At 33.2% G+C, this 24,982-nt stretch overlaps 1 protein-coding gene across 1 annotated transcript in view; it reads left to right on the top strand.

The window, feature by feature from the left end:
• Nucleotides 1-2,035: 2,035 nt before the first annotated feature.
• Nucleotides 2,036-24,982, top strand: part of Agmo (alkylglycerol monooxygenase) — a 327,319-nt gene continuing 304,372 nt past the window's right edge. Inside the window, exons 1-3 of the mRNA XM_071608010.1 lie at nucleotides 2,036-2,161; nucleotides 3,642-3,772; nucleotides 13,029-13,180. Of these exons, the coding sequence (XP_071464111.1) occupies nucleotides 2,036-2,161; nucleotides 3,642-3,772; nucleotides 13,029-13,180 (409 nt within the window). The remainder of the gene's footprint in view (nucleotides 2,162-3,641; nucleotides 3,773-13,028; nucleotides 13,181-24,982) is intronic.

The following is a 24,982-nucleotide window of genomic DNA, read 5'->3' as shown; positions in this document are numbered from 1 at the left end:
TTTAAAAACATGCTACATAACCATATACTGAATGGAAGAATAAATGTTCCTCATAAGTTGTTAACTCAAAGAAGGAGAGTTGATATGCTAATATAGCTCATTACAAAAATCAAACCATATGTGTGTGTCTAAATACATTTATATGATTACCATAACAACTGTCCTCATAGGGAAAAAATGATATGAAAAAAATATCTCCTAGGAAGAAAGGTTATCCCTGTTAAACTGAAGGAAGAGATGTGTGACTTGAGGGAAGGGGTGCTATAAATTTTACTCTATTTACAACTATGTTGTTTGGATTTTTCTTTCTCCTGTCATATCCCACATTTGTAATCTCAAAAAAATTAAGAACAGATAATAAAATATGTACATTTTTATTTGTAACAGAAAGTGTCTGAAAGCAAAGACAATTCTGCTGTAATGCTTGCTTTGAAATGAAAATCTGTTGCAACATGATTAGAAAATTTGAGCATGCATCTTTGCTGATTTGTAGTTCTGTCAGAGAAAAACAGCAGGTGCTTTTTTAAAACTGCACCCTTTGTGAACTGAAAACCTGAATGGTGTTGTTATGCACAAAGTGTGAGCTCATGCACACACATGTGCACACACTTCTCTTATACTCCTTCCATTGTTCTTAGTTCACATATGTTATCGTGGACTATGACATCCACATATATGTACATGATATTATAATTTTTCTGTCTGACTGCAGATAATTCTTCTAACACTTCATCATAACTATAATCTGCAATACTTCCACAGTCTATTTCCACAAATTTCAGGCCTATTTCAATGCAAACCCTATATTTAGTTTAGTACTTATGGATGTCTTAATCATGCAATGTGTAAAAATGTGCTTCCATTTTTATTAGGCTCTAAATTTTTTTTTCTTGTGGGTAATTATGAAGTTTTTGGTTGTTGTGCCCTAATCTTATTTTTCTCAGAAATCCTGTGATTTGTATTGCATACTTTTTTTTATAGTATGGTGATTTTTAGTCGCCCAAATGTGATATTACAACAGAACTGACTAAAATGTACTAAAATGTTAATAGTGTCTCTGAATGGTAACTTGTTTGTTGCTTATCTATAGTTTCTATTTTTTAAACATGTTTATGTATCAATAACTTCATTAAGTAACAGTTTCAAAGATGAGATAATAATTAAAGATAATCACAGCTCTTTGAGATAAAAGGCTGAGGCTATTCTGTCATGCACCGCATATTCACTGGAGATGCAGAAAATTAATTACCCTCTAGTCTACCTAAAAGGTACAATCACTTAAGCTCTTTCTAGAAGACAGAGGCAAGGTCTCACAGCAACAGCTGGCAGCTTCTTCTGTAAGTGCTTAGGAGAATAGAGAAGACGTGATGCTTATGCAGTAAACATCTGCTCTTGAATTGGATTGCAAACATTTGAAAGTTAACTGGATTGAGATCCAGAAATACATAACAAGCCCAAATTCAGTGCTTACTGACTTTGGACCTTTCATTAGGTAGAATACCCTGATCCTTCATGAAATAGGGTCTTTGAAGAGGCTACCAACTTAAACACATTGTGAATTTCAAAACTAGGAGAGATAAAATACTCTTTCTGATAAGCTCTGACTTTTGAACTTCCATCCACTTTTCCAGAGTGAACTTTCATCCTTTATCACCTCTCCTTACCTGCTTTTCCTTTCCAAGGCACACTCTAATTTTCGTTTTATTTTAAAATATTTTCTATTTTTTGATGCTCAGTTACTCTGGCTACAGTCAAACTGCACTGTGAGTCTTTGATTTGGGGGACAAGTCCTCCGTTTCCTCCCCCACAGGCCCTTTTTGGGATGGTGTCCAGTGAACTCTGAACTTGTTCTTGATTCTTGTTTTTCCTGTCTGTACAGAATCTGCTGCTGGCTGGGCTCTCTCTGGAGCTTTGTCTCTAGCTGTTCCTGACAGAGGCTTGTGCTGTGCAGCACATCTCGTCCTCTTTGTTCAGCCTCTGGCTTTAACCACTGAATCCCAAATACTCTCCAGCTGGGAATCAGAGGAGGGCAGGAATGAAGAACCCAGAAGCCCAACAGGATGTTTCCGTTTCCCAGGGTGTTCGCATGATGTTTTACATGATGAAGCCCAATGAAACTTCATTCCAAACTCCAGAAGAGGTGCCTGATTACGTAAAAAAGGTGAGACTATACTGAAAGAAGCAATCTTGATCTTTTCTTAATAAGAAAGAAGTAAGGTCAACATATCCTGGGGATTTGTTCTCTTTTATTCTTCAAATTATTATATTCCAATAAAAATAATTCAATTTCTTGAAGGCATAAAGCAAAAGAAGAATTTCTACTTGAATTGAATTCTCATACAATATCCATTTTTGTCTATAAATCCCCTCCTTTATATGTTACTCTAGAATATGATAAAAAATTTAAAAGTTTTCCTAGACACCATGGCATTGTGCTTTTAGCAGTTAGAAACTCAGTGTCAAACAGTTAGACCACGTCAATAAACTTTGTAAAAAAATTTTATTTTAAAATGTTTAACTTGCTCACCACCTCCAATGAAGTATTACCTCTTTAATTAGGTAGAATTGTGCAGAATGAAGAATATGCAGCAGCTTGACTCAGTCCAACTCTGACTTCCTAGATTTGAACTTGAACCAAGTTTTCTTTGAAACTCTCAAGTGTTCAGAGGCACTTTTCACTTTTGGTTCCTGGCTATGATTGGAAGTGGAAATATCCAGAATTAGAACTTGAATACTGAAGTTCCCCACCCTGTCAAGTAGTTCCTACCACACTTGCTAGTTTAAGCCAGGAATAGAAAAAAGATGACATCAGAGAGTATGTTCTCCAAAGTTCAGTTTAGAAAACTTCACAACTCATGATCAGCCTCCAAATGAGTGAAACCCATATTGTTTTCAAAATTCAATATTGCTTTTTCTTTTTTATGTTTAAAGAGAATTGTGTTACTCATCTTCATAAATCATTATTTATATTATAATGTCAAACAAAATCTAATATTTATTCATCAATACTACAGCCTTAATGGTACAAAATAAAACAAAATAGATATTATTATTGCATAAAATAAAATTAAAACTGAAGGTATGAAACTTTGGTGGTGTTTTGAACAAGATGGAAAATTACCTTATTCTCTAAGACTCTCAGAAGAAAATTGTTTTTACTCTTTCAATTTCATCATTAGAAGTAATTCTTGTATATGTATATATATATATATATATATATATATATATATATATATATATATAACTAGAAACAGGTTTATTCTTAAGGAAATCCTCTTACAGTGAGTCTCACTCAGTCATAGGTATATGATAAACTTCTGGTTACTTAACTTATTTTAAATGTATTTTCTGGAACTTGGTATGTGTCCTTCCTACTTTTATTATTTTCCTGGCACAATTATTATAGTTGTGTCTATAGTTATATTTAATTTTCAAATTTGATGTTAGAATTTGACCACAGATTTAGTGTATGCCATAAATACACTAGATCTCTTTGCCCATCAAATGGGAAAAGATCTTCTAAAATAGGTCTGTGCACATCTCCTGCTGGGTCTCCCAATTATGGAAGGACTAATCAGAAAGTATGGAAGAATTTCATTATCAAACACCATAGCCTTTCTTCTTTGTAATTTCCTTTCCAGGCTACTCCATTTTTCATTTCCTTTATGCTGCTTGAACTGGTCATCAGCTGGGTTTGCAAAGGGAAGCCTTTAAGTCGTGTGGATGATGTTTTAACATCCTTATCAGCTGGTATTCTGTCTCGGCTTCCAAGGTAAGTTAGATGGTTTAGCAACAATAATTTTTTAAAAATAAATAAAACATCAATAACAACAAAAAACAAACAAACAAAACCCCTTAGCATCTCCAAGAGTGAAGAGAAAGGTACCTATTATATGGGAACTTGCTTAATTCCATGTATTTCCCCAAAGAATTCAGCTCCTGTCATTATTTACATTTTTGCCATTGTTTTTCTTGGTATTTTTTTAAAAAATCTAGAACATAATTTATCTTGATTTCTGAGTTTCTTGGCACACCCTTAAATTTTGCCCTTGCATTACTGTAGTTCAAGCCCTAAGTCATATTCTGATTTTCTATTGAAAATTTTATTTTGCTCTAGCATAATTCACACAGATAGCTCCCTGAGCTGCAGCATTCCCCAGGCAAGTCATATAAGGGTCTGGACTATTACAAAGTCTCAAAGTCCTACCTCTAGTATGACCCCTTTGGCAGCCAAATATGTCTATCATCTGGATCTAATAGAAATGCTTCACTGGTTCTGAATTGCTCTGAGAATAAAGTACAAATCCTAAACAACAGAGGGCTTTTTCTTTCTGTCCTTGCTTTTGGTCCCTCCATTTTCCTGCCCCTTAGTCATCTTTGTTCTTTCATGCTGTGCTATGTGGCTTGGCCAGCACACCACAGGTGCTTTGTTTTGCCTGCAAAGCCATCCATGTGGCCACCTCCAATTCATTTCTTTTTTCTAAACAAAAGTCACTCTCTTCATTCTCCTCAACAAGCCTCATCCATTTTCCAACCTTCTCTTAGGCAGCACTTCACTATTGTCCCATGAACTCTCATGATCACCCCAGATTGTTCCCATGAACTCCGGGGCAGGTGCAGGATCATGGCCTGTTTTCCTCCAGCCCTCCCTGCTCACTTGCATACAACTTGAGAATGAGAGGTGTACTTATCTCATAGTTTCATTTCATATGCCTGGAATGGTGCCTGGTATGTGATAAAAGTTTAGAAAATAATATTCTTAGTGTGTCATGTTGATGATAAAATTGGACAATGAAAGGAGTAAGTAGTAGTAAATAATAAGTGACCCGCTTTATAGAAAGAGTAACTAGTGATGTATTAGGGGAACCCTAATGAATGAAGGGCATTTTCACTGCATAAGGATTAACCAAAGAAGCAGAGGTGAAGCAGTCCTCAGAAGCCTGTACTCTGGGCTGCTGAGGAATGTTCTCATTTCAACCTCCCAGGCCTTGCTGCTTTTACTGTTTTAAGAGCTTTACTTCTGACCAGTGCTCATTGCTTTGGAATGTTTCTATGAACCATACACTGGGAAACTAAGGTGGATTTAAAAAAAAAAATGTCAGTACAATTTTAATGTATTTGAGAAAAGGTGAAGTGACTTCATATAATTTCATAATATAGTCTAGATAGAAGTTTGATCTTAAAACATCTCTCAAGTGTTACTCTGAAAAAAGTAGGTTAGGTATATATAGTACTAGTAATAATTTTAGTAATAATGACTCTGAAAAATCATTGTTATGGTTGAACATTGCAGCTGGAATCAGAGGAAGATAGTCCAGTTATTTGCAGCTAATTCCCAGCTTACCTTAAGATAGATTTAAAATTATAGACAATTTCCTCCATTACACATCTCCTGGGAACATAAGTGAACATATATGTGTTCAGTATACTCAGGGATATGGAGATTTGAAGGTAGATTTATTTATTTTAAAAATTCAATTTGTGCCAGGTGTGGAGGTGACATGCCTGTGATCCTAGCGGCTTGGGAGCCTGAGGTAGGAGGATCAGAAATTCAAGGTCAGCCTCAGCAATTTAGTGAGGTCCCAAGCAATGTAGCAAGATCCTGTCTCAAAATAAAAACTAAAAAGGGCTTGGGATGTGGCTTAGTGGTTCAATTCTTAGTAGCCACGCCCCCCCCCCCCCCAAAAAAAAAGTCACATTTGTTACTGTAACTTATTCTGAAAACAATTAAGTGTATAGGTTATTGGAAATCAGAAGATTGATCAACTATAAAAATCACTTGATAACTGGAAGGTGCAATTGCAACCTAGCAGGTGCAATTATGGGTCACATATTTTACTGATTTGAAGTAAAAATGTTAAGAGCATAGAGAGGCAGTAAAGTGAATGAATTCAGCATTTCTTTTACTTTTTCAAGTTTGACTTTCACTGCAAATGAAATTAGATTGTTCTCTTTTCATAGCATTGTAACTAGTATAAGCAACATCGTATCCTCAGTACAATATTTCTGCTTAGCAGAAAAGATACAGAACTATAAAAAAGTAAAACAAAAATCAAATACATACTTTTATAAAAACACACACAAAAAGGGAACACACTAATTCCATCCTCTACACCTGACAAAGAAATGGAGGGGTGGGGGTGGGGGAGGGGAGGAAGAAGGAAACAGAATAAAAGAAAGAAACCAAAACAAAAACAAACCCACCTGTCCTTCAGGGACAGAACATGAAGTTCTCTTTCTTTATCCACTACTCCTAACACTCCTTAAGCTAACACAAACTGTTAACTCCAGTACCCTTTAAAGAGAAAGGTAAAAGGTTATGAACTTGAATTTGGCGAATATTTTCAATAGCTGTATCTCAAAAATGAACAGCAAGTGCTCCCCCACCCCCCACCATATAAAGAGCAATGTGTGTAGTTTTCGATTTTGCAAAGAATTTCATCTTCTATAACCTTTTACCTGAAAGATAGAGGAAAGCAAATTATCTGAAAGTGAAATATAAAAATACTTTCTTCTCTTTTTATTTTTGTACTATCAGACAAAGACAAGGTATAAGCAGAAATGGAAAGCTGATTCTCAGGGTCCACCCCACTCAATCCTTTTTCGGGGCGTGGGGCGGGGAATATGAAGGGGAAGCTGACATCAACTCTTACAACAGTATTTCAGCTGAAGCCACTGCATCAAGGGGAATCCCTGTGCAAATCATTAACAGCCGAGGGTTAGATTAACACAGCATTGATCACATCCTCTCCAAGGGACTAATTTCATTTTCTACGCTAGCAACAAGAGTTTGCCACATCCTTAAAATATGTAATTGCTAGAAAAAAAATGACTATACCATTCACTTGTGAAAAGCTGTGCTTTGGATAATAATTGTAAGTAGATATGTGGCTCCTGAAAAAAAAAAAAAAAGAAGTGGAAATCAAAGTGAACATGTTTTTCCGCTTCGCCATTCATAGAATGGAAATGTTGTATGCAGACTTTGAGGAAAAGCAATGTTTATTTGAAGATCTCAATTAAATGATTACATAAAATTTGAAGTGTCTTAAAGATTGATAGCGAACTTATCACATTCATAAAAAAAGAAACATGCTGCACTTTTCAAATATTTATATAAGAAAAAATATTAACCATGGACAAGATTATATCTTGTTTACAAGCCTGTCGGACAGACCATGATCTGTAATAAAAGTCCATATGTCCCAAGAACCAGATTCTGGGTATTCCTCCATTTGTTTTGCACTTCTGAAACCTGGTAGGAAGACTTCTTAATCAGAATTTTGTCCTGAATTTATAAATAGATATTTTTATTTATCATATTTAAACACAATTTATCATGGAAATAATCTGCTTTTCTGTCATAATTTACAAGTATAAAAATTAAATTTGATTTAACAAAATAGATACAAAATTTATTTTTAAAAATGCTATCTAAAACTTGTGGCATATTTTGCTACTGACTTAAATGTTAACGAGTGAAAAATAATCGCATCTTTGTTTTTTTTTTTTCCTTCTTGTTTAACCAGAACTCAATTTCCAATCCTTCATTAGAGAACCAGGACCTCAATTTGTTACTTCCTTCCAATGTTTCTGCTTCCATAAATTGCATCCTCCCCAGAGAAGCTTTATTCCCGATATAAATATCTACAGTATGTTTGTTTTTAATGGGTTCATTTATTCTGTTGAAACAGCAGATTATAAATCAAATTGCAATAGGTTGGAGGGATAATTTAAGTAGGTAAATTTTCAAATAAGTTGGGGACACTCCACTTTTAATATGTATGGGTCTCTGCCAATTTTTAGTATGGAGCTAGCTCCCGCAATGTTCAACCATACATATGCACAGTTTTACTGACCATGCTTGCTATGGAATTTTCCATTCCTGACAAAAACATTTCAGTTCATTAAAAAAAAAAAAAAGGAGGAAATTATTAAACTACTTTGAAATACTTTTGTCTCCTTAGGGTGGGGCTGGGAAAAAAGAAAAATCGAATACGAGGTTTTTATACACATTAGCCATAAGGGGCATTACTACTTTTGGCAACATTAGACTAACAAATGAGTGTTTATCATTTTGGATGATGAATTTAATAAACAGTATTCACTTTTCCAATCAGAGATAAGTGAATGAAGGTAATGTTTAGAATAGCACCTTATTATTAATATTAAATGATTATTTGCTCAAAGAATAATTTTAAATACTTTTAAAACACCATATAAGGAAAATTTCACTTAAAATTTTTTTTGGTTTGTTGGTTACATTTTCTGGGAAGAATACCTCATTTCCTCTTAATTTTTATATTAGATGACTTATAAATAGACTTTTTTATGAATTATGTAACTTTAAAGATTATTGTGAGACTAACCTCTATGCAGCCTTCTTTGCTTATTCAATAGAGTAATACATTTTCCTGTAAAGAATATAGTAAATTTACTTTTTCCAAAAATTTACCTCATTGTGTTTATAAAAGTTTATAATTTTATGGTTATTAAAAAAAACTATATGTGAATATTTTAGAATTGTAATATAATTTAGCAGTAAGAAATCACTGTACACATTTTATCTGTTTTTGGGAGATCGAAGTTTTATTATCTATCTTACTATTACTGAGCAAAAATCAATATTCCACTAGATGGAGCAAAAGTGGCAGTAGCTTTACAGAAAGGCAGTACAAGTTTTTGGGTCAGTTTTAAGAGATTTTGAAATAAATATATAATAAAATTTCTCAGAAAAATATATGTATATAATTATATGGACATATGCATATATTTCAAAATATTTATTCATACTTATTTATCTATTACTAGTGTTTTTTAAAGAATCTTTTTAATTGGTCCCATTAAATATTCATTTATTTTCTAGCTTATAAGACAAGGCTATTAAAAATAAAAATGTCTAATTTATTTCTATGCCTTTTGCATAATCTGGCTAAATCAGGCAGTAAACACAATTATGATCATAGTTATTAAGTAGTATAAATTGTTGGATGCCTTGAAGTCTGGAAACATAATTCTTACTCTTGAGAGTTGCTTTGAAATGCTAACCATTTGCAATGGGAGCATCACATTAAGTTTCACTTGCTTTTCTTACTGATTAGAGTTTGAGAGTGTCTGAGAGCTAGATAATATTAGGGCTCATTTATCCTAATGTTCTCATATCCTAAATTAAACCCCAAAGTACTGAAAATCTGAATGACATGTTCAGTGTCACATTTCTACTGTTGGTAATGATGGATTCAGGCTGAGGTGACTTTCAAAACTAATAGTTTGAAACTCTCAACTCCCAAATAATATTTATTTCAACTTTATTGAATATTTTTAATCTCATCATGATAAATGAACTTTATCTGAAAACCCAGGTCATTACTAAATAGCAACTTTGTACCATACTAATTAGCTTTTTACAGTAACTGAACTTTGACAGGACAAAGTTTTAGTAATGAGAGAAAATATTATGTAAAACACATAAAGAATCATCACACTAGTTAGATAAGTGAGTTACCTTTCATTTGCCAAAAGACATTATCTCTGATCCAAGACTACCTCTATTTGGGGAGTGGGGGGAATCTATGAAGAAATAGGACATTGGGAGAAGAGCCTATTTTGATTTCAAATGTCTCTTTATATTGAGATCATTTTGGGGGCTCACATCCAAACAATGCATAAAGAGTATTTAGTATTTGTAATTCCAAGAGCCTGTGCTACCCAATATTCCATCTTTGTGTGATATAGTAAGCTCATTATGTATATACACTTGTGTTTTACATGCCTTTTCTCACAGGAAGGGGTTTAGAGAGTTCAAGTTTGAATTCCAGAGTACAGAGTCATACATAGGGTTTTAGGGTGGATAAAGGAGCAGAGGAATTAGAAAGAGAAAAAAAGGAAGGAGTTTTGGCTTTGATTCAGGGTCTGGTGGGAACATTTTTGAGAATGTAGGTGCTATTTCCTGCAATCAAGGACTTTTCAGAGATTTATAATCATTTCCAAGCTATATCACTTTGGTGAATTGTCTTTAATTGTGGGCACTGCCTGGTTAGTCTTTCACATGAATAATGGAACAGTATCATATTCATCTTGCTGATAGAAAGGAGGGAATACAACTCCCACAGCTTCTCCCCTCTTTCCCTCACCTTGAAGAAAGTTTGTTTCATGCTAAAGTGTGAAAAAAAAAAGGCTTGACTATACTATGTCAGACATATTTCAACTAGATTTGTGTCAACCCTAATAAGTCAGTTGACAGAGTAATAAATTGGGTGACTGCTCAAGGTCTGGCACCTGTACAGGAAATAAATAATTTCAGTTGCAAGCAGGTTCTATTTACTTTATGAAAGAAAGTTTTTTCAAGGACCCTCTTTTATTGAAATCTTGGTACCATAATGCATATTTTAGTTGTCATTGGAATTCACAAAGGACATAGAAAAAAATTTTTAAATGATATACATTAGAGAACCCCATGAGGCAGGTGATTATGTTTGCCCGGTTCATCATGCTATGCCTTAAACTTAGTGGACTCGTAATATGGGTTATTTGAATGACTGAATGAATCCATGGATGAGTCTGCTTCAATACCATGTACTGAACTGTACATAACAATCTGTAGATATTTCAACTCTCTGTTGCATTTTCTAGGTTTTAATTTTTCTTTTTTGATTCATTGTTTTATTTAACACTGATTATCAGGTGTGGATAATTTTGCTCTCCAGGAAACATTTGACAATGTCTGGAAATGATTTTGGTTGTCATAAATGATGTGGGAAATGATGCTACTGAAATTAGTGGATAGAAAACAGGGATAAGGCATACATTCTATAATGCACAGGACAGGCCCTCATACCAAGGGATTATCTGACCTTAAATGGCAACAGTTTCAAGAGTGAGAATCCCTTCTTTAGAGAAATTATTAGGTTGAACTATATAAAGCTGACAATATTTATAATTTTTTTGACTAAAACATTAATTTTATATGGGTAATGCTCCAATAATTGCAATTTAGAGCAATTTTAAGATTTCACAGTTGGAGGAAATGTTTGTGCAAGACAGTGTCATACAGCAAGAATTCTCATGACCAAATGTCAATAGCATACAAATGTCAATAGCCTCAGTAATACATGGAGATACCAACTAAGCTAACAGTCTTGAAGATAAAATTTATTCTATTCCTCACCTTGACAGATATCTTTGATAAAAAACTTGGAAGACAGTCATTAAATTTCCAGTTCTTAGATTTCTCAGAGTTCCATACTCAGTGGGAGAACATGACTCAGGGTGTTCCCTGGCCCATGAAGGATCACTCATGCATAGGAACTCCAGACTTCTTGTCCCAATTCTGTTTGTCTACATGTCCCAAAACAACCACTCTTGGCAACATAGTGAGGTCTAGGGATTGACACTTGTGGAGGTCTACCCTCAGCAAGACTTTATGAGAAAGAGTCCCATGGAAGGACTGAAAGCTACTTTATCAGGGGATTGTGGTATATTCAGAGCATTGCTCAGGTTGGGATTGCGTTAAGCAAGATCAATTTTCTTGGGTTACGGACTTCACTCAGGAGCAAAACTTACAGCTATGTAATCTAAAATTTCAAATTGAGTTTTAACATATGATGATGTATAATCCTGCTCAAAATGGTAACTACTTGACATTTTATGAGTTATGCATATTAATGTTATTGTGAAGTCACCTAATATTTTGGTTTGCAGATTAAATGATAATAACTTGAAACAAAGTATATGAGGTTATTTTAAATATAGTGAATCATGATTAAATTCCATCATAATTGAACTCAAGAATAAAGTTAAGAATAAAGGCTAAGATCTCCAAATGACTCAGAAACATGCTAATTCATAGAAACTGGACCTATAAAGGAAAATACTATTAAAATGAAGAATTTTAATAATATAATCTGAGCTTATGGTTTGATTTTTCTCTGAAATTATAATATTTAAGAAATTTCACAGAAAGTTGAAAACCAAATTTGTTGTTGACTTATAACTAAACTTTATGAGACAGAACGACCACTTTTGCTCAAGTGCTTTTGATTAATAACAATAAAAAGAAAAGGAAAAGGCAATTCACTCAAGTTTATAAAAATGATAATAAAGCAAATGGTTATGTCAAATCTAATATTGAATTTGATTACAGAAATTTTGATCACAGAAAATTTTTTAAAATGCTATATGAAATTAATGTATATTATTTATGTTTTGAAAGTTATTTAAATAAAACATTTAATAGAATAGATGGCAAGGCATAGTCTGTTATTCAGATTTTTTATTATTCAGTTTTAAAACAATTATTTTAACTATGCTTATACATCTATTTTAACTATATTTGTATACCTCTATATTTGTATTATACCTCTATATTTATATATATCTAACATTCTGAAAGCTCTAATTTTTCTTCCATAAGTGAGATATTAAAATACTGTAAGAATCCAATATGTGATACTAAACATAATCTACAAAACCCTAACTATGTATGAAAGAGAGGAAGGAGGGAGGAGAGGAGAGAGAATAGAATTAGAAATAAGCTATTTTAATCTGAATGTAAATTTTATAAATCAACATATTTGAAGGCAGCAGGAAATTTGCAGATGTCTTAAAAATATGCCCTATATTTTTCTGCCCTTTATACTTCCTTTATAAGCCATGTTTACTGTGTTCTTCATTAAAATTTAGAAATGAAAATCACAAAAAAATTAATTGTTTTGTATATTTTATAGGGGTTTCATGAAAAAAGTATTTTAAAGGACATGAGAAAGGAATGATCTCCTGAATTCCATGAAATTTTAGAGTACAAACAACTAGCATCCATAGTGGCTATGAAACAGAAGGCAATATCATGAGAATCATTTTGATACTATGTAGTAAGCCTGTAAAAGTGATGAAATAGCAGGAAGAAGCAGCATAATGAAATAGTTTAATTTTTACATATGCTATATAAACTGGAAAACATTTTCTGGAATATTTTAGCAAAATTGAGTATCTAAAGTGAGGTATAATCCTTGCTTGTCACTCTTATTTTCCAGCCTGTTTTTCAGGAGCATTGAAGTGACCAGTTACATTTATATCTGGGAGAACTATAGGTTCTTCAGTTTGCCTTGGGATTCTCCATGGACTTGGTATCTCACCTTTTTAGGAGTAGACTTTGCCTACTACTGGTTTCATCGCATGGCCCATGGTAAGTACAAATAAAAGTTACTGTTAATTTTTGCTCAAGTGCTTTTGATAAATAGCAGGCATTCATTAAGTATTTATTGAATGAATAAACAAATAAAACTAATAATAAAAATTTAAAATTTAAGTGGAGACAATCTGAAGCCATTTTTCAAGAAAATATATAAAATTTTTACAAGTACATTTTCCTTATGATTCTAATTTTTAAAAAAGTTTAGAAAATGATGGTTATGCATAATTTTTCAATGGGTTGGCTTCCACTGTTTTATTACATTATGCTTTGTAGACTACAGACGATTGCTCAGAATGTCAAACTTCTCAATTATGAGGGGTCACTTAGTAAAGTTGTACTGCAGCAAGAAATTCTAGGTAACATGTGCTGTCAGAGTGGGCTTGATTCAATTTCTTGGCAGTATTTCCACATTACAAATGAAAATGCAATCAGCTAGGCATTGACCATAACGCACTTCAGTGTTACTGTAGTTTAGCAAAAATTCTCATTTAATACAAAGCCCTCTTACTGCACTGGTTCAATGATTTTGCCTTTTGGGATTCTTAGCTGTACCTTCCAAAGAAATATTTTGCTTTGAAAAGGGAAATGGAAAAGCAAGAACCAGGTCTGGGTCTGAATTTCTATAGGGATAAGTGGGAGTTAAGGATGATTGTAGAACTAAGGTGAGCAAGTGGTCTCTGTGGAGAGCTAAGGCATGCCAAAGTAGTTCTGAGGGGAACCGCGGGAAAGTACTAATTTTGCAAAACTACTGAAGAACAGAACTCAGGATTCCAGTGGGTGGTTGGGTTGAGTAGGTGGGGAGGAAGGAAGGAAGAGGAAGAAACCTGGAATAATAATAAAAAATAGATGGGAGATGGAATGAAGAGACCTGGATCAGGGTTATGTGTGTAGGAGTACATGCGACCACATATCCTTCCCAAGGAAAGGAGGAAGAAATAGGAGGAGTGCGGCTGAGTGTTATACATAAGGCTGATGAACCTTAAATATAACATTTAAGTACTTTAAACATGTGCATTTAATAGAATTACAAGAAGCGCTAATTCGCTGAAACAATTCAAGGTAAATATAAGCTAGAAAAAGAACCTTTGTCTTTGAAAATAAGAGGTCAGCTCCTGACATCATTTCCCTTTGTATAAATGCAAGAAAATACACCCAAGTCCAACAGGATTAACAATAAAAATGGTTTATGTAGTAATCTATTTGGTTTTTATTGCAGAGCTGTAGTTTTCTTCATAAAATGAACTCATTGGCAATCTTCCTCATATTCTATGCAACAAATGGGTACTCCAGAAAGACTTCACATTGTATTATTTAACAGGAACCTTCTAATAGCACACTGTCCTGTACAGATGTGTTTGTTTGGAAAATCTGCAAATTTGCTTAGTCTTTGAAAGCCCATTATAACAGGAAACAAAGACCCAACAAATTATTCCCAAATATAAAACTTTTAAAAAATATGTTGATTGTAAGTGCTCTTACTTAGGAAGAGCAATAAAATAAAATAACATATTAAAAATGTGGAATCAAGGTTATTTAAAGTATGCTTCCCATTAGAATATTTTGAACTGAATCCAGTGAAGGAGGCAGGCATTTAAAAAAATTTTTTTTGAAAACCTTCTGGAAAAACACTCACAACCTTGAGGCTATGGAGCCTAATCATAAGTTCAAAGACTTTTGACTTGTAATGGAAAGCTGGTAGGAAAAAAATAAATTAGGTAGTTAAATTTTCAGCCTTCAACATGATAGTTGATTTTTAAATTTTACATGCAAATAATAATGAAACATATTAAAGGAGGTTATTAAAAATCTATAAATACAAAAAATAAGAAAATCTTACAATATCAGATTTCGTGAGTCTCCAGGATTACTGAGTCCAAACTGAATAACTGGTCAGATTTATTCAACTGAAAAAGTTTCAACAGATCCCAAATCCAAATGTCATCTTAAAATATAGCAAGAAAAAAAAATAAGACATTTTCTGCTTACCATATAACTTTTCTTCTACTACTCTCAATGAAATGATAAAATAAAAACATTCCATATTTGTTAACATGTTAAATGCTATGAGTTCTAAGGAACAAAATATGTTGTATACTTTAAATTCTCTTTTTCACTTGCATTTAGATTATTTAGTAACCCAAATCATTGCTAGGTGTTTTGTTGTTGTTTGTGTTGTTGCCGTTTTATGAAATGTATATAGCATTTTCTACCATTAGGCTACAGTTTGATAGCAGTGGAAAAAAAAACAAACTTATTTTCAAAAATTTGAACTCCGTCTCTATATCTGTGGGAAAAAAATCAAAGGGATATTTGGAGATGTGTATTATTTATATTTCATTCCTTTCCCTGTGGAATAAAAAAGACATTGTTGATTATTGCATCCTCATACAAAAGTAAGAGTAGCACAGGGATTTCTAAAGATTGCTTTGATAACTTTAAAAATATAGAATGATAAGATTAGATAGGTCTTAAATTTAAAGTACCTTCTTGCTTGCTTATCCTCCATTATGTAATGATGCATCATTTGTCCTTGTGCTTTCTATTAGTCATACTAAATATGCATGTGAACCAGTAAATAGTTTAGGGGAATATTTAAAAATGAATAAGTACCCCTGGGGAAGAGCAAGAATGAGAATTGGAGGGTGTCAGTAATAGAGTATCTCTTGCATTAGATGGTGGTTACATGCAGGTACCATTTGGGGTAAGTTCATTCAGTTATTCGTGTGTGTCAGGTTTTATGCACTTTATCTACATATACTTCAATACTTAACCTCAGACTGATACATTAGGTAACCAAATTTAGAAATAGGAATAAAGAAGTTATAAATTGTGACTGTAAGCATAAAAAGATGACCTTATACAGTTTATGACTGTATTATTATGTGTAGCCTAACCCAGGGACTGCCAGGATCCTGACTGAGTAGATCTAGCTGTCTGCTCTTGTAAGAAATATGCAATATGTGGAAAAGAGAAAATTGTGTTTTTTTGCAGCTTGTTCAACCTGGGGAAAAGCAGTTAGATTGCTTATCCTACTGATGCCACAGAAATGGTTACAATTTACAGAATCAAAAGCCAGGAAATATACATATTGTGTTAGCTGTGCTAGACAAGCTTGGACAGGGGGTAGTCTCCATTATTAGCTTCCTTGGCATCTGTCAGGCCAGTGTGGGGGCAACTCTTCAGCCTTCACTCTTGGCATGAGGAAGCTTCTCTCAGTTTTAGAGGGGCTCCTATTTTCATTCAGTCTGTTTCAGTATTGGTTTCCACACTCAGTGATGGGGCAGGTACAAGCCAGATATTGGTTCCTCTCCACATCTACCCTTCTGCTTCCTCCCTGTGTTGTCCAAGCTGGACACTGTAGACACTTCTCCTTTGCCATCTGAATGAATTTTAGGCCTTGCCATTTAAGGGATTGGAGAGATACTGTAAGGACAGGATTTTAACTTCCACTTGCTTCCATATTCTTCCTCTGACACTCAGCATACTGTTGTGTAAGGGACCTGGTACTGTTCACTTCATCTATAGGTGACACCCTCTGTGAAGATTCTCTGCTTGCCAGAGGCCACATCTACTTTCTGAGGTCCCCACACTCTAGCAATTTAACCATCATGAGAGTTCTGGTGGTAATCATAACCTCTCCGGAGATGCGCAGGTCTTAAACTCAATGGTGGTATGTTTGTGCATGAGGGGTGAAGGGGTGGGGTAGGAGGAAAGGTTCTTTTAAATCTGCAAACACTTGCCTTGTTCTTTCTCTCTCAGCTTATAGGCAGTAACTCTGTTTTTTATTTGATACCTCTGTAGCACAGAAACATTACTCTATTTCTTTTAACAGTGAACTAACTTTCATTCTAGTTATAATCCTTTATACTTATTAAAATTTTAGTGTGATTGTTGTCTCCTAATTCAACTCTAAATTAGACACAGGCATACTCCAAGTATGTTATATATGATAAAAAATTAGTATCTATTCAAATAAATCTTTGCTTGTCCACTCTGAGGTATTGATTATGCATTTCATCTTTAATACAATTTGTTGAATCACCAAATAGGAACCTATATCTATCTATATAATGTTTATAAAATAACCTATAAAATCTTCTCAAACTTCAAATCTTTTATCTGAAAAATAAATTATTTAATTTGTTTTCTATTCATTTCTGTATCTAAACAAAGCAAGTGATTACAATTTTTGTATAATTAGTCACAACTTTATTGTGGTTTAAGTAAGTGAGCATCTGTATGGGACTTCTTCAATTTGGCATAACACATTTTTTTCTGACTTGTAAATTGAGTTGAATTTAGATCATCTTTACTTCCATAATTGTTTAAAAGGAGAAAATAAGCATATGTATTGATTAGAAATTATTTTATCTTGTGATGGTGTCAAGATTCTGGGTCACAATGAAGAATAGTTTATTTACATTCCATTGCACTTGTACTTCTTTTTAAAATAGATACCAGAATATACTTAGGAATTTTTATGATTCTTGGCTATATATTATGTCTCCTACTTTATTTTAAAAGTGTATTGTGGGGCTCGGGTTGTGGTTCAGTGTTAGATGTGTGAGGCACTGGGTTCGATTCTCAGTACCGCATATAAATAAATAGATAAAGGTTCATCAACATCTAAAAAAAAATTTAAAAAGTGTATTGTGGAGCTGGGGTTGTGGCTCAAGTGGTAGCCTCACTTAGCACCTGTGAGGCACTGGGTTCCATCCTCAGCACCACATTAAAAAAATAAAATAAAATAAAGATATTGTATCCACCTAAAACTAAAAAATAAATATTAAAAAAAAGTGTATTGTGACTTCATTCTTGTTTCATCACTGAGGGCAAAGGCCACTATGAGTTATTACCATTCTTCTCTTGTCTCCCAGTCTCTCAGCTTCTCAAATACAGCCCTTTGAGGGGAAATGATGGTGATATTTTAGTGTATATGTATATATTAAGTGTTTCTACCAACCAATGTTTAACATTAAATATGGGATGGACCCTGTCATTGAAATGAACTCAGAGGACAATGGTTAACATTGGTGCCATGTTTCTTAGTGGGAAGAATGATGAGAACATGGAAGGCAAGTTAGTGGAAATTCTAAGGCCTCCATCAGAGATTCAGAATGATGAGAGCTCCAGTGTCACATATAACCTTAGGATTAAACAACTATAATTGTGATTGAATTTATTGCCATGTTAAAATGACACAATGAAGAAACACTACTATGTGAAATGCTGAAAGAGTACAACAAGTGAAAATTCTAGAGTAATCATCATTCTGCTGTCACAAACTTCATTCACACATCTGTTTATTTATGCCTTATTTTTCCCACAAATGTCGGAGACCACTGCTGTTGTATCAACCCTACTCCAGGCACCTGAGATAGATTGTTTAGTGACAGATGATATACTCACTGATTGCTTGTGGATCACAGATGCCAAGATTGATTACAATAATGATAGGAGAAATATGAAGATGACTATGTAATGAAATCCGACACTAATGAAAGAAACTTTGTCCTTCTTAGATTTCCAAATTTCTGAATATGCTTCAGTGATATGCATGATAGCCAATGGAAGTCTATTCGAAGATTATACTCCAGAAATAATGATGCTAGTAATAGTAATAATAATGAAAATGTTATTATTTCTGGAGAAGCAATGTACATGATGGCAAAAAGCATAGATTCTGGAGCCAGATAACCTGAATTCAATTTCTAGTATTGCCATTTATTGACTGATATTTGCAGCAGGTTAATATGTGTCTTAGTTTCCAAATCTTTATAATGATAATAATACTATTATTATATACACAATAGAATTTCAAGGAATTTTAAAAGTTTAAAAACATAGAAAATTGACTGATATATGGTAAATACTATATGTGTTACTATTAATATTGAATTAATGTTTATTATAGCATTAGGTACTGGATTATTTGCTTTATATTAATACCATGACCCCTTCTATCACTTAGTTACCTGAACATTCCTATAAAGTAGGTCTCATTCATTGGTAAGAGATCCAGTAACCCCTACTGTACATTAGGTTGCCTTGTAGTTGCTGGGGATACAACAGTGAACAGTGAATGATGCTACTGTTACAGAGATCGCATCCTGACAAGGGAAGGTAGCTTCGAGTGTGGTGTGTATGTTGTAGCAGGATGATAATTGGTGAGGTGTGCTATGGAATAGAGAGTAATGGTCCCTGTAGTCTGCCCAGACCTCCAGTGGGCCTTAGTGAGGAGGTGTCATTCTGATGGAATAAGATGAAGAAAATAGCATATGCAAATATAAATGAAGAGCTGTCTAGACAGAAGATCTGCAGGTACAAAGTATTTCAGAAGGGAATATGTTTGTTACTCTTGAGAAATTACATGTGGAGGACACCAGTGCAGAACTGTATAAAAGAAGTTGGGGAAGACTAGATCTTTATAGACCAACTATAATAAAACTGGAAAATCACTACCTACCTTCTGACATACTTATTTTGGGTATAATATGAAATTATGGGGAGGACTTTAAGAAAAGGAATGACATTCATTCATTTAACAAATAATTTACCAAAGACCTACAACATGTTTTAACTTGTAAAGATATGTGGGATCCTCAGATCTGAAAAAGTCTTATGAGGTTTCCTGCCCAATGACCAGATGAATAAGATTAATATTCGCAATGTGCAATAAGATGAATAAAGTAGGTTATTAGAAATAGTGTTAGATTAGTGTGGGTGTTAATTTTATACAGAATGATCCAGAATGCTTATATGATGAAGTGATGTTTAAGCATAGAGCTAAAGCTTTCCAAGAAGGTGATCCCTGTGGTTCTGTGGAAAGGAAGGCCCAGGTAGAAGACCAGAAAGTAAAAATGTTCTGAGGCAGAAGCGGAATTGACTCATTTGAGCAAATGCAAGAATATCATTGTACCTAGAATCATGTCAGAGAGAGAAATAAGGTTGCATGGAATGTAGAGTGTGTCAGATGAGGTACAGTGTGGGCAGATTATGGAACATTGGGTAAAACATTGCAAAAAAAGATTATTCAGAGTGAATGGAGACCTGATGGGATATATATTTCAAAATCATTTCTTTGGTTCAATGGATTTGAAACTTTTTATATACTTTTTCTATATTAATATATAGAAGTAAAATTTTACAATATACCTGGCAAATACACATAATTTCACAAAACAGTATTATTTATCCTACGTGTATGATACATGTATCTTATTCTATTTTAGTCATCATTTCCCTTAAAATATATTTTCAACATAATAAATGCATTTCATGACTCAATTAGTATTAAAAATATGCTTGAAGTGGGGCTTGGTGGCTAACGCCTTTAATCCCAGCGACTTGAGGCTGAGGTAGGAGAATTTGAGAGTCCAAAGCCATCCTTAGGATGTGGCTTAGTGGTTAAGTACCCCTGGGTTTAATCGCTGGTACCAAAAAAAAAAAAAAAAAGCTTGAATGAAGAAACACTGTAAAGTTTAATTTTGAAGTAATTTCATTTACTTTTGTATTGCTGCATACTATTTATATAGAATGGTGGGTTCTATATAAATTTATATAGAAATGTGGGTTCCATGTAAATTGGTATATTTACATGTATACATATACATTTGAATACACACATACATAATTTTATCAATGTCACTCTCCAGTACCTCCCATCCTTTTTTCCTCTCTCTCCTGATGCTCTACCTCTACTTTAGATGTCTACCTTCTACTTTCATTGCATCCTTTCTTAAAAAGTTTTTATTTTCCCACTATGGCTTTCACATATGATAAAAAAAATGTTTCTTTTCTCTATGATTCTATTTCATTTAAAATTGTGCTCTTTGATTCCATCCATCTTCTTGAAAATAACAAAATTTTCTTCTTTATGGCTGAATAAAACTCCATTGTGTATATATACACACTATATTTTCTCTATCCATTTATCAGTTGATGGACACCAAGGAGGAGTCCTAACTTGGGTATTTTGAATTGTGCTGCAATAAACATGGTTTACAGGTATCTATAAAGTATACTGACTTCAATTCTTTTGAATAAATGAATAGGATAGTTGGATTATATGGCTGTTCTATTTTTAGTTCTATGAAGAACTTCCATACTGATTATTTTCTTTCACCACAGGATATTTAAGCTGAGATTGGTTATTTTGTTGAGTGTTTTGGAAATTTTGCTGCTTCCAGGGTAAGAAAAAACAATAGATATTTATTTGCTCATTATCCTGGAGACTGGAAGTTTCAGATCAAGATGGCTGGTTTCTTTAGAGGCATCTCTCCCTGGCTTACAGATTGTCATTGTTCCCCTGTTTCTTCTTGTGAGCTTTCTTAGTATGTCTCTGTTTTGGTACTCTTTCTTTTTATGAGGACACTGATCATATTAGTTTAGGACCTACTGTAATGACCTTATTTTAACTTCATTACCTAAGAGACCCTCTGCCCAAATATAGTCATGTTGTGAGGTAGTGGGGTTTGACTTCAACATATGCATTCTTAGAAGATACCTTTCACCTCATAACAACCACTTATCTGACTGAGGAAACAGTATTGTTCTTTGTCCCTGATCATATAGAGAGCTATTTTATTGACCTCAGGAAAAGAATGTATTTAGTGAAAAAAAAGGACACAGTAAGAGTCAGACTTTTAGTTCCCAATCCATTTAGTCTTTCAGAAGTTCTTCTTCCTCATTTGTGAATCAGAGTAATAATCCTTTTATTTTTAGTGTATTTATTAAAATGCTATATATTTTCTTGGTATTTTTCCTAAAACTTTGTAAATATTGGAAGTTATTCCTCCATGTTTGTCCAAACCATGAATTAAATATAAAAAAAAGTCCAGGTTATTCATTAGAAAAGTTTTATTTTTTTTTAATTTACTTAATTTCCTAGTCTATTTGTTCAAAACCCAACAAGACTCACATTTACTTCATTTTATAATGTGTTTCTTAGAATTATGATTCTTTTATTATGAATATAGAAATAGGGAGAGGGCCTTGTGAATTTACCTAATGATGTTCATATAAAAAATAGGAATAGCTTCTTTTCTCATTCCATGTCTGTAAAATCTGCAGAATAAAAGCACAAATGGGCAAAATGTAGAAAGTGAAAGATTTATCAAAATGAATACCCTAGAGACCGCCTCTGTACTTGTAGAGTGAGAAAGTAAACTCTGGAGGCAAACTGCCTGTATCTCAATCCTAGCTGCACTAGTTCCTAATGGTGTCATATTGACCAAGATACGTCTTGTCTTTGTGTTTCCTTATTCCTGAGAGGCAAGTAGCAATAGTATAAGCCTCACAGGTTTATTATATGAGTTAAGTGAATTTAAATGGAGAAAATAAGGCACATTCTGACATAAAATTAGTGGAAAATAAGTATTGATTATTGCTTTCTGGCCTCTGTTTAAATAATGTACATAGTAAAATAAAACATAAAAATGTCATGTTTTCTTTAAGTGATAGTTGATATACCCTAGTAGTCAAAAAATCATAATTTTATCATTAGGTATATATACATGTGTCAGTAACATAAAACTAACTAGAGAACTTACATCACATAAAGCAAATCATACATCAAATTTAATGAAATCATCTCTATATTTAATAACATGCATGCAGAAGAAAATGAATATTTCAGGTTAAACCACAGATTTAAGAGACGAGAGATGACTCAGAGTGTGTTTTAGGCTTGCACTTTTATGACATGGTAATAACAGTCTTTTCTTTCTTGGATAAACAATTGTCCACTATGATAAATAAAATTACAATGTACTTTTATTTAAAAATTTTTACTTTTCCTTAAGTGAATAGTATATAATTTGAATTTTTTGGTAGCTCAAATTTGTCCATGTTCCTTTATTTTAAATTCTTCAATGTTTTTATTTGATAATTTAAAAATATTGAAAGATTTTTAGAATAAAGCCCATTAGAAGTTGTACATATATTTGCATTTTAAAGTTTCTTTTGTTGCTTTTTCAGCTTAATTATTAGCCTGACACAAAGCTCCTTTTCCAGCTAGAGATTAAAATCTCTTTTCCAGAAACAAGAGAATGACTTGGAAAAAAATTACTAAAACAGATTTGTTCTTTCTTCTTACACTAATAGATAATTTGATTTCATCATTTTTTTAATGCTTCTTAAAATGCCTTCCAAAATGTAATTTTGGCATTTATTTATAGAGTGTATACACAATTTTTTCCTTTCCATACTCCCAAATCAAAATACAAAACTCTCGCAACTGTGTATGATCACATTATGTAGCTTTTGCTACATCATCTTTTTGAACTAATCTTCAATGCCAGCTTTGTACTTTGGGGCTGTTTAAAGCATTGAAGAAGACACATCCTCCATGAGCAGTGCTTATCCTGTGAGTTAAACAAACAGTGCAGAGGAGCCCAGAAAAATACACCAGATGTGCAGGTGGTAGTTAAATCAATAAGAAATCATATTTCATGAGTATTAGGTTTCATTAGTAGTGATCTTTTTTTTTTTACTTTAGAAATATACTAATAGAGTGGGAAAATACGTCATTATGCAGGATTTGGTGGGCTCCCGGATGGTGATAACACTGCTTAGGAACTAAGCAAAAGGACAAAGTGAACTGCACATAAAGCACAAAACGAAATATGCAGGAAGCATGAATGTAAATGAGGTTAGGTTGAGTATATGTGAGTGGAGGCAGTGACATATAAATCATATTTACAGCAATATCTATAAAACAAATATTAAAATTGTCACAAAAAGATTAGTATGTATAATCCTAATTTAAAATAAACCAGATAATAGCATTAGAGACACTTAAATTACCATCACAGCTTAAATTTGACTAAATAAATATCATAAGAAAAAGTGAGAAATGAAAAGAGATAGATACAGTTATTAATGTGAAGAAAAGAGGTTGATGGATATTTAATGAGACTGGAGATAAATGATGATAGGTCAAAGGTAAAAAAACTACATGAGCACAGCAGAACAGGAACTCCTGGGAAAAACCATACACAATACTTAGATCTTAAGTATCCTGTTTTAGTGACTCTCAACACATATTTATTTCAATGTGCACAAATCATTACCCTAAGTACATGTATGAAGACACAAATGGTGTGACTCTACTTTGTGAACAACCAGAGACATGAAAAATTGTGCTCTATGTGTGTACTATGAATTGAAATGCATTCTGCTGTCATGTATAACAAATTAGAGCAAATAAAGAAAATAACTTAAGGATCTCATTCTGATGGGTTTTGCCAAAAGCTGAAGGTTAGAGGGAAACACCAAATTTCACTGAATTTGAAACATGAGGAACTTGTATACAGGTGACAAGACAGCTTGACATTTTCAATTTCTGAGGAACTACAGATTTTTCATTCTTCACTGGAATCAAATATAGTAAAATGAATTATCTGTAACTATATAGAGACCAAATAATTACCAAACCCTCCTGTCCTGTATTGCATTAAAACTTGCTACTCTAGGAAATAATATGAGTAATTAGCTATATTTACTGAATTCTAACTAGGTATTTTAAATGCTCTGTATACATTTTCATCTTAATTTGAAAAACAATGTGATCTTTTTTATCACATAACTTTTAACAAAACAAACTGAAACAAAGGAAGTTAAGTAATACCAAATTCTTAGAGTTGATTTCCCTGATTTGTTGACCTGAGGCCATTGATCTCTAAATCTAAGTGCTTTTCCTTTTCTCTAGACTCGGTAGAATTATAATTTTTCACTAAATGCGGCACATACTAATATCATTTAAATCTTTTAGGTAATATATAAATTGACATA

This window comes from Marmota flaviventris, chromosome 1 (genome assembly GCF_047511675.1).
Source record: "Marmota flaviventris isolate mMarFla1 chromosome 1, mMarFla1.hap1, whole genome shotgun sequence".
Taxonomy (NCBI): domain Eukaryota; kingdom Metazoa; phylum Chordata; class Mammalia; order Rodentia; family Sciuridae; genus Marmota; species Marmota flaviventris.
The sequence above is the reverse complement of the archived record's forward strand: the minus strand, read 5'-3'. Positions and strand labels throughout refer to the sequence as shown.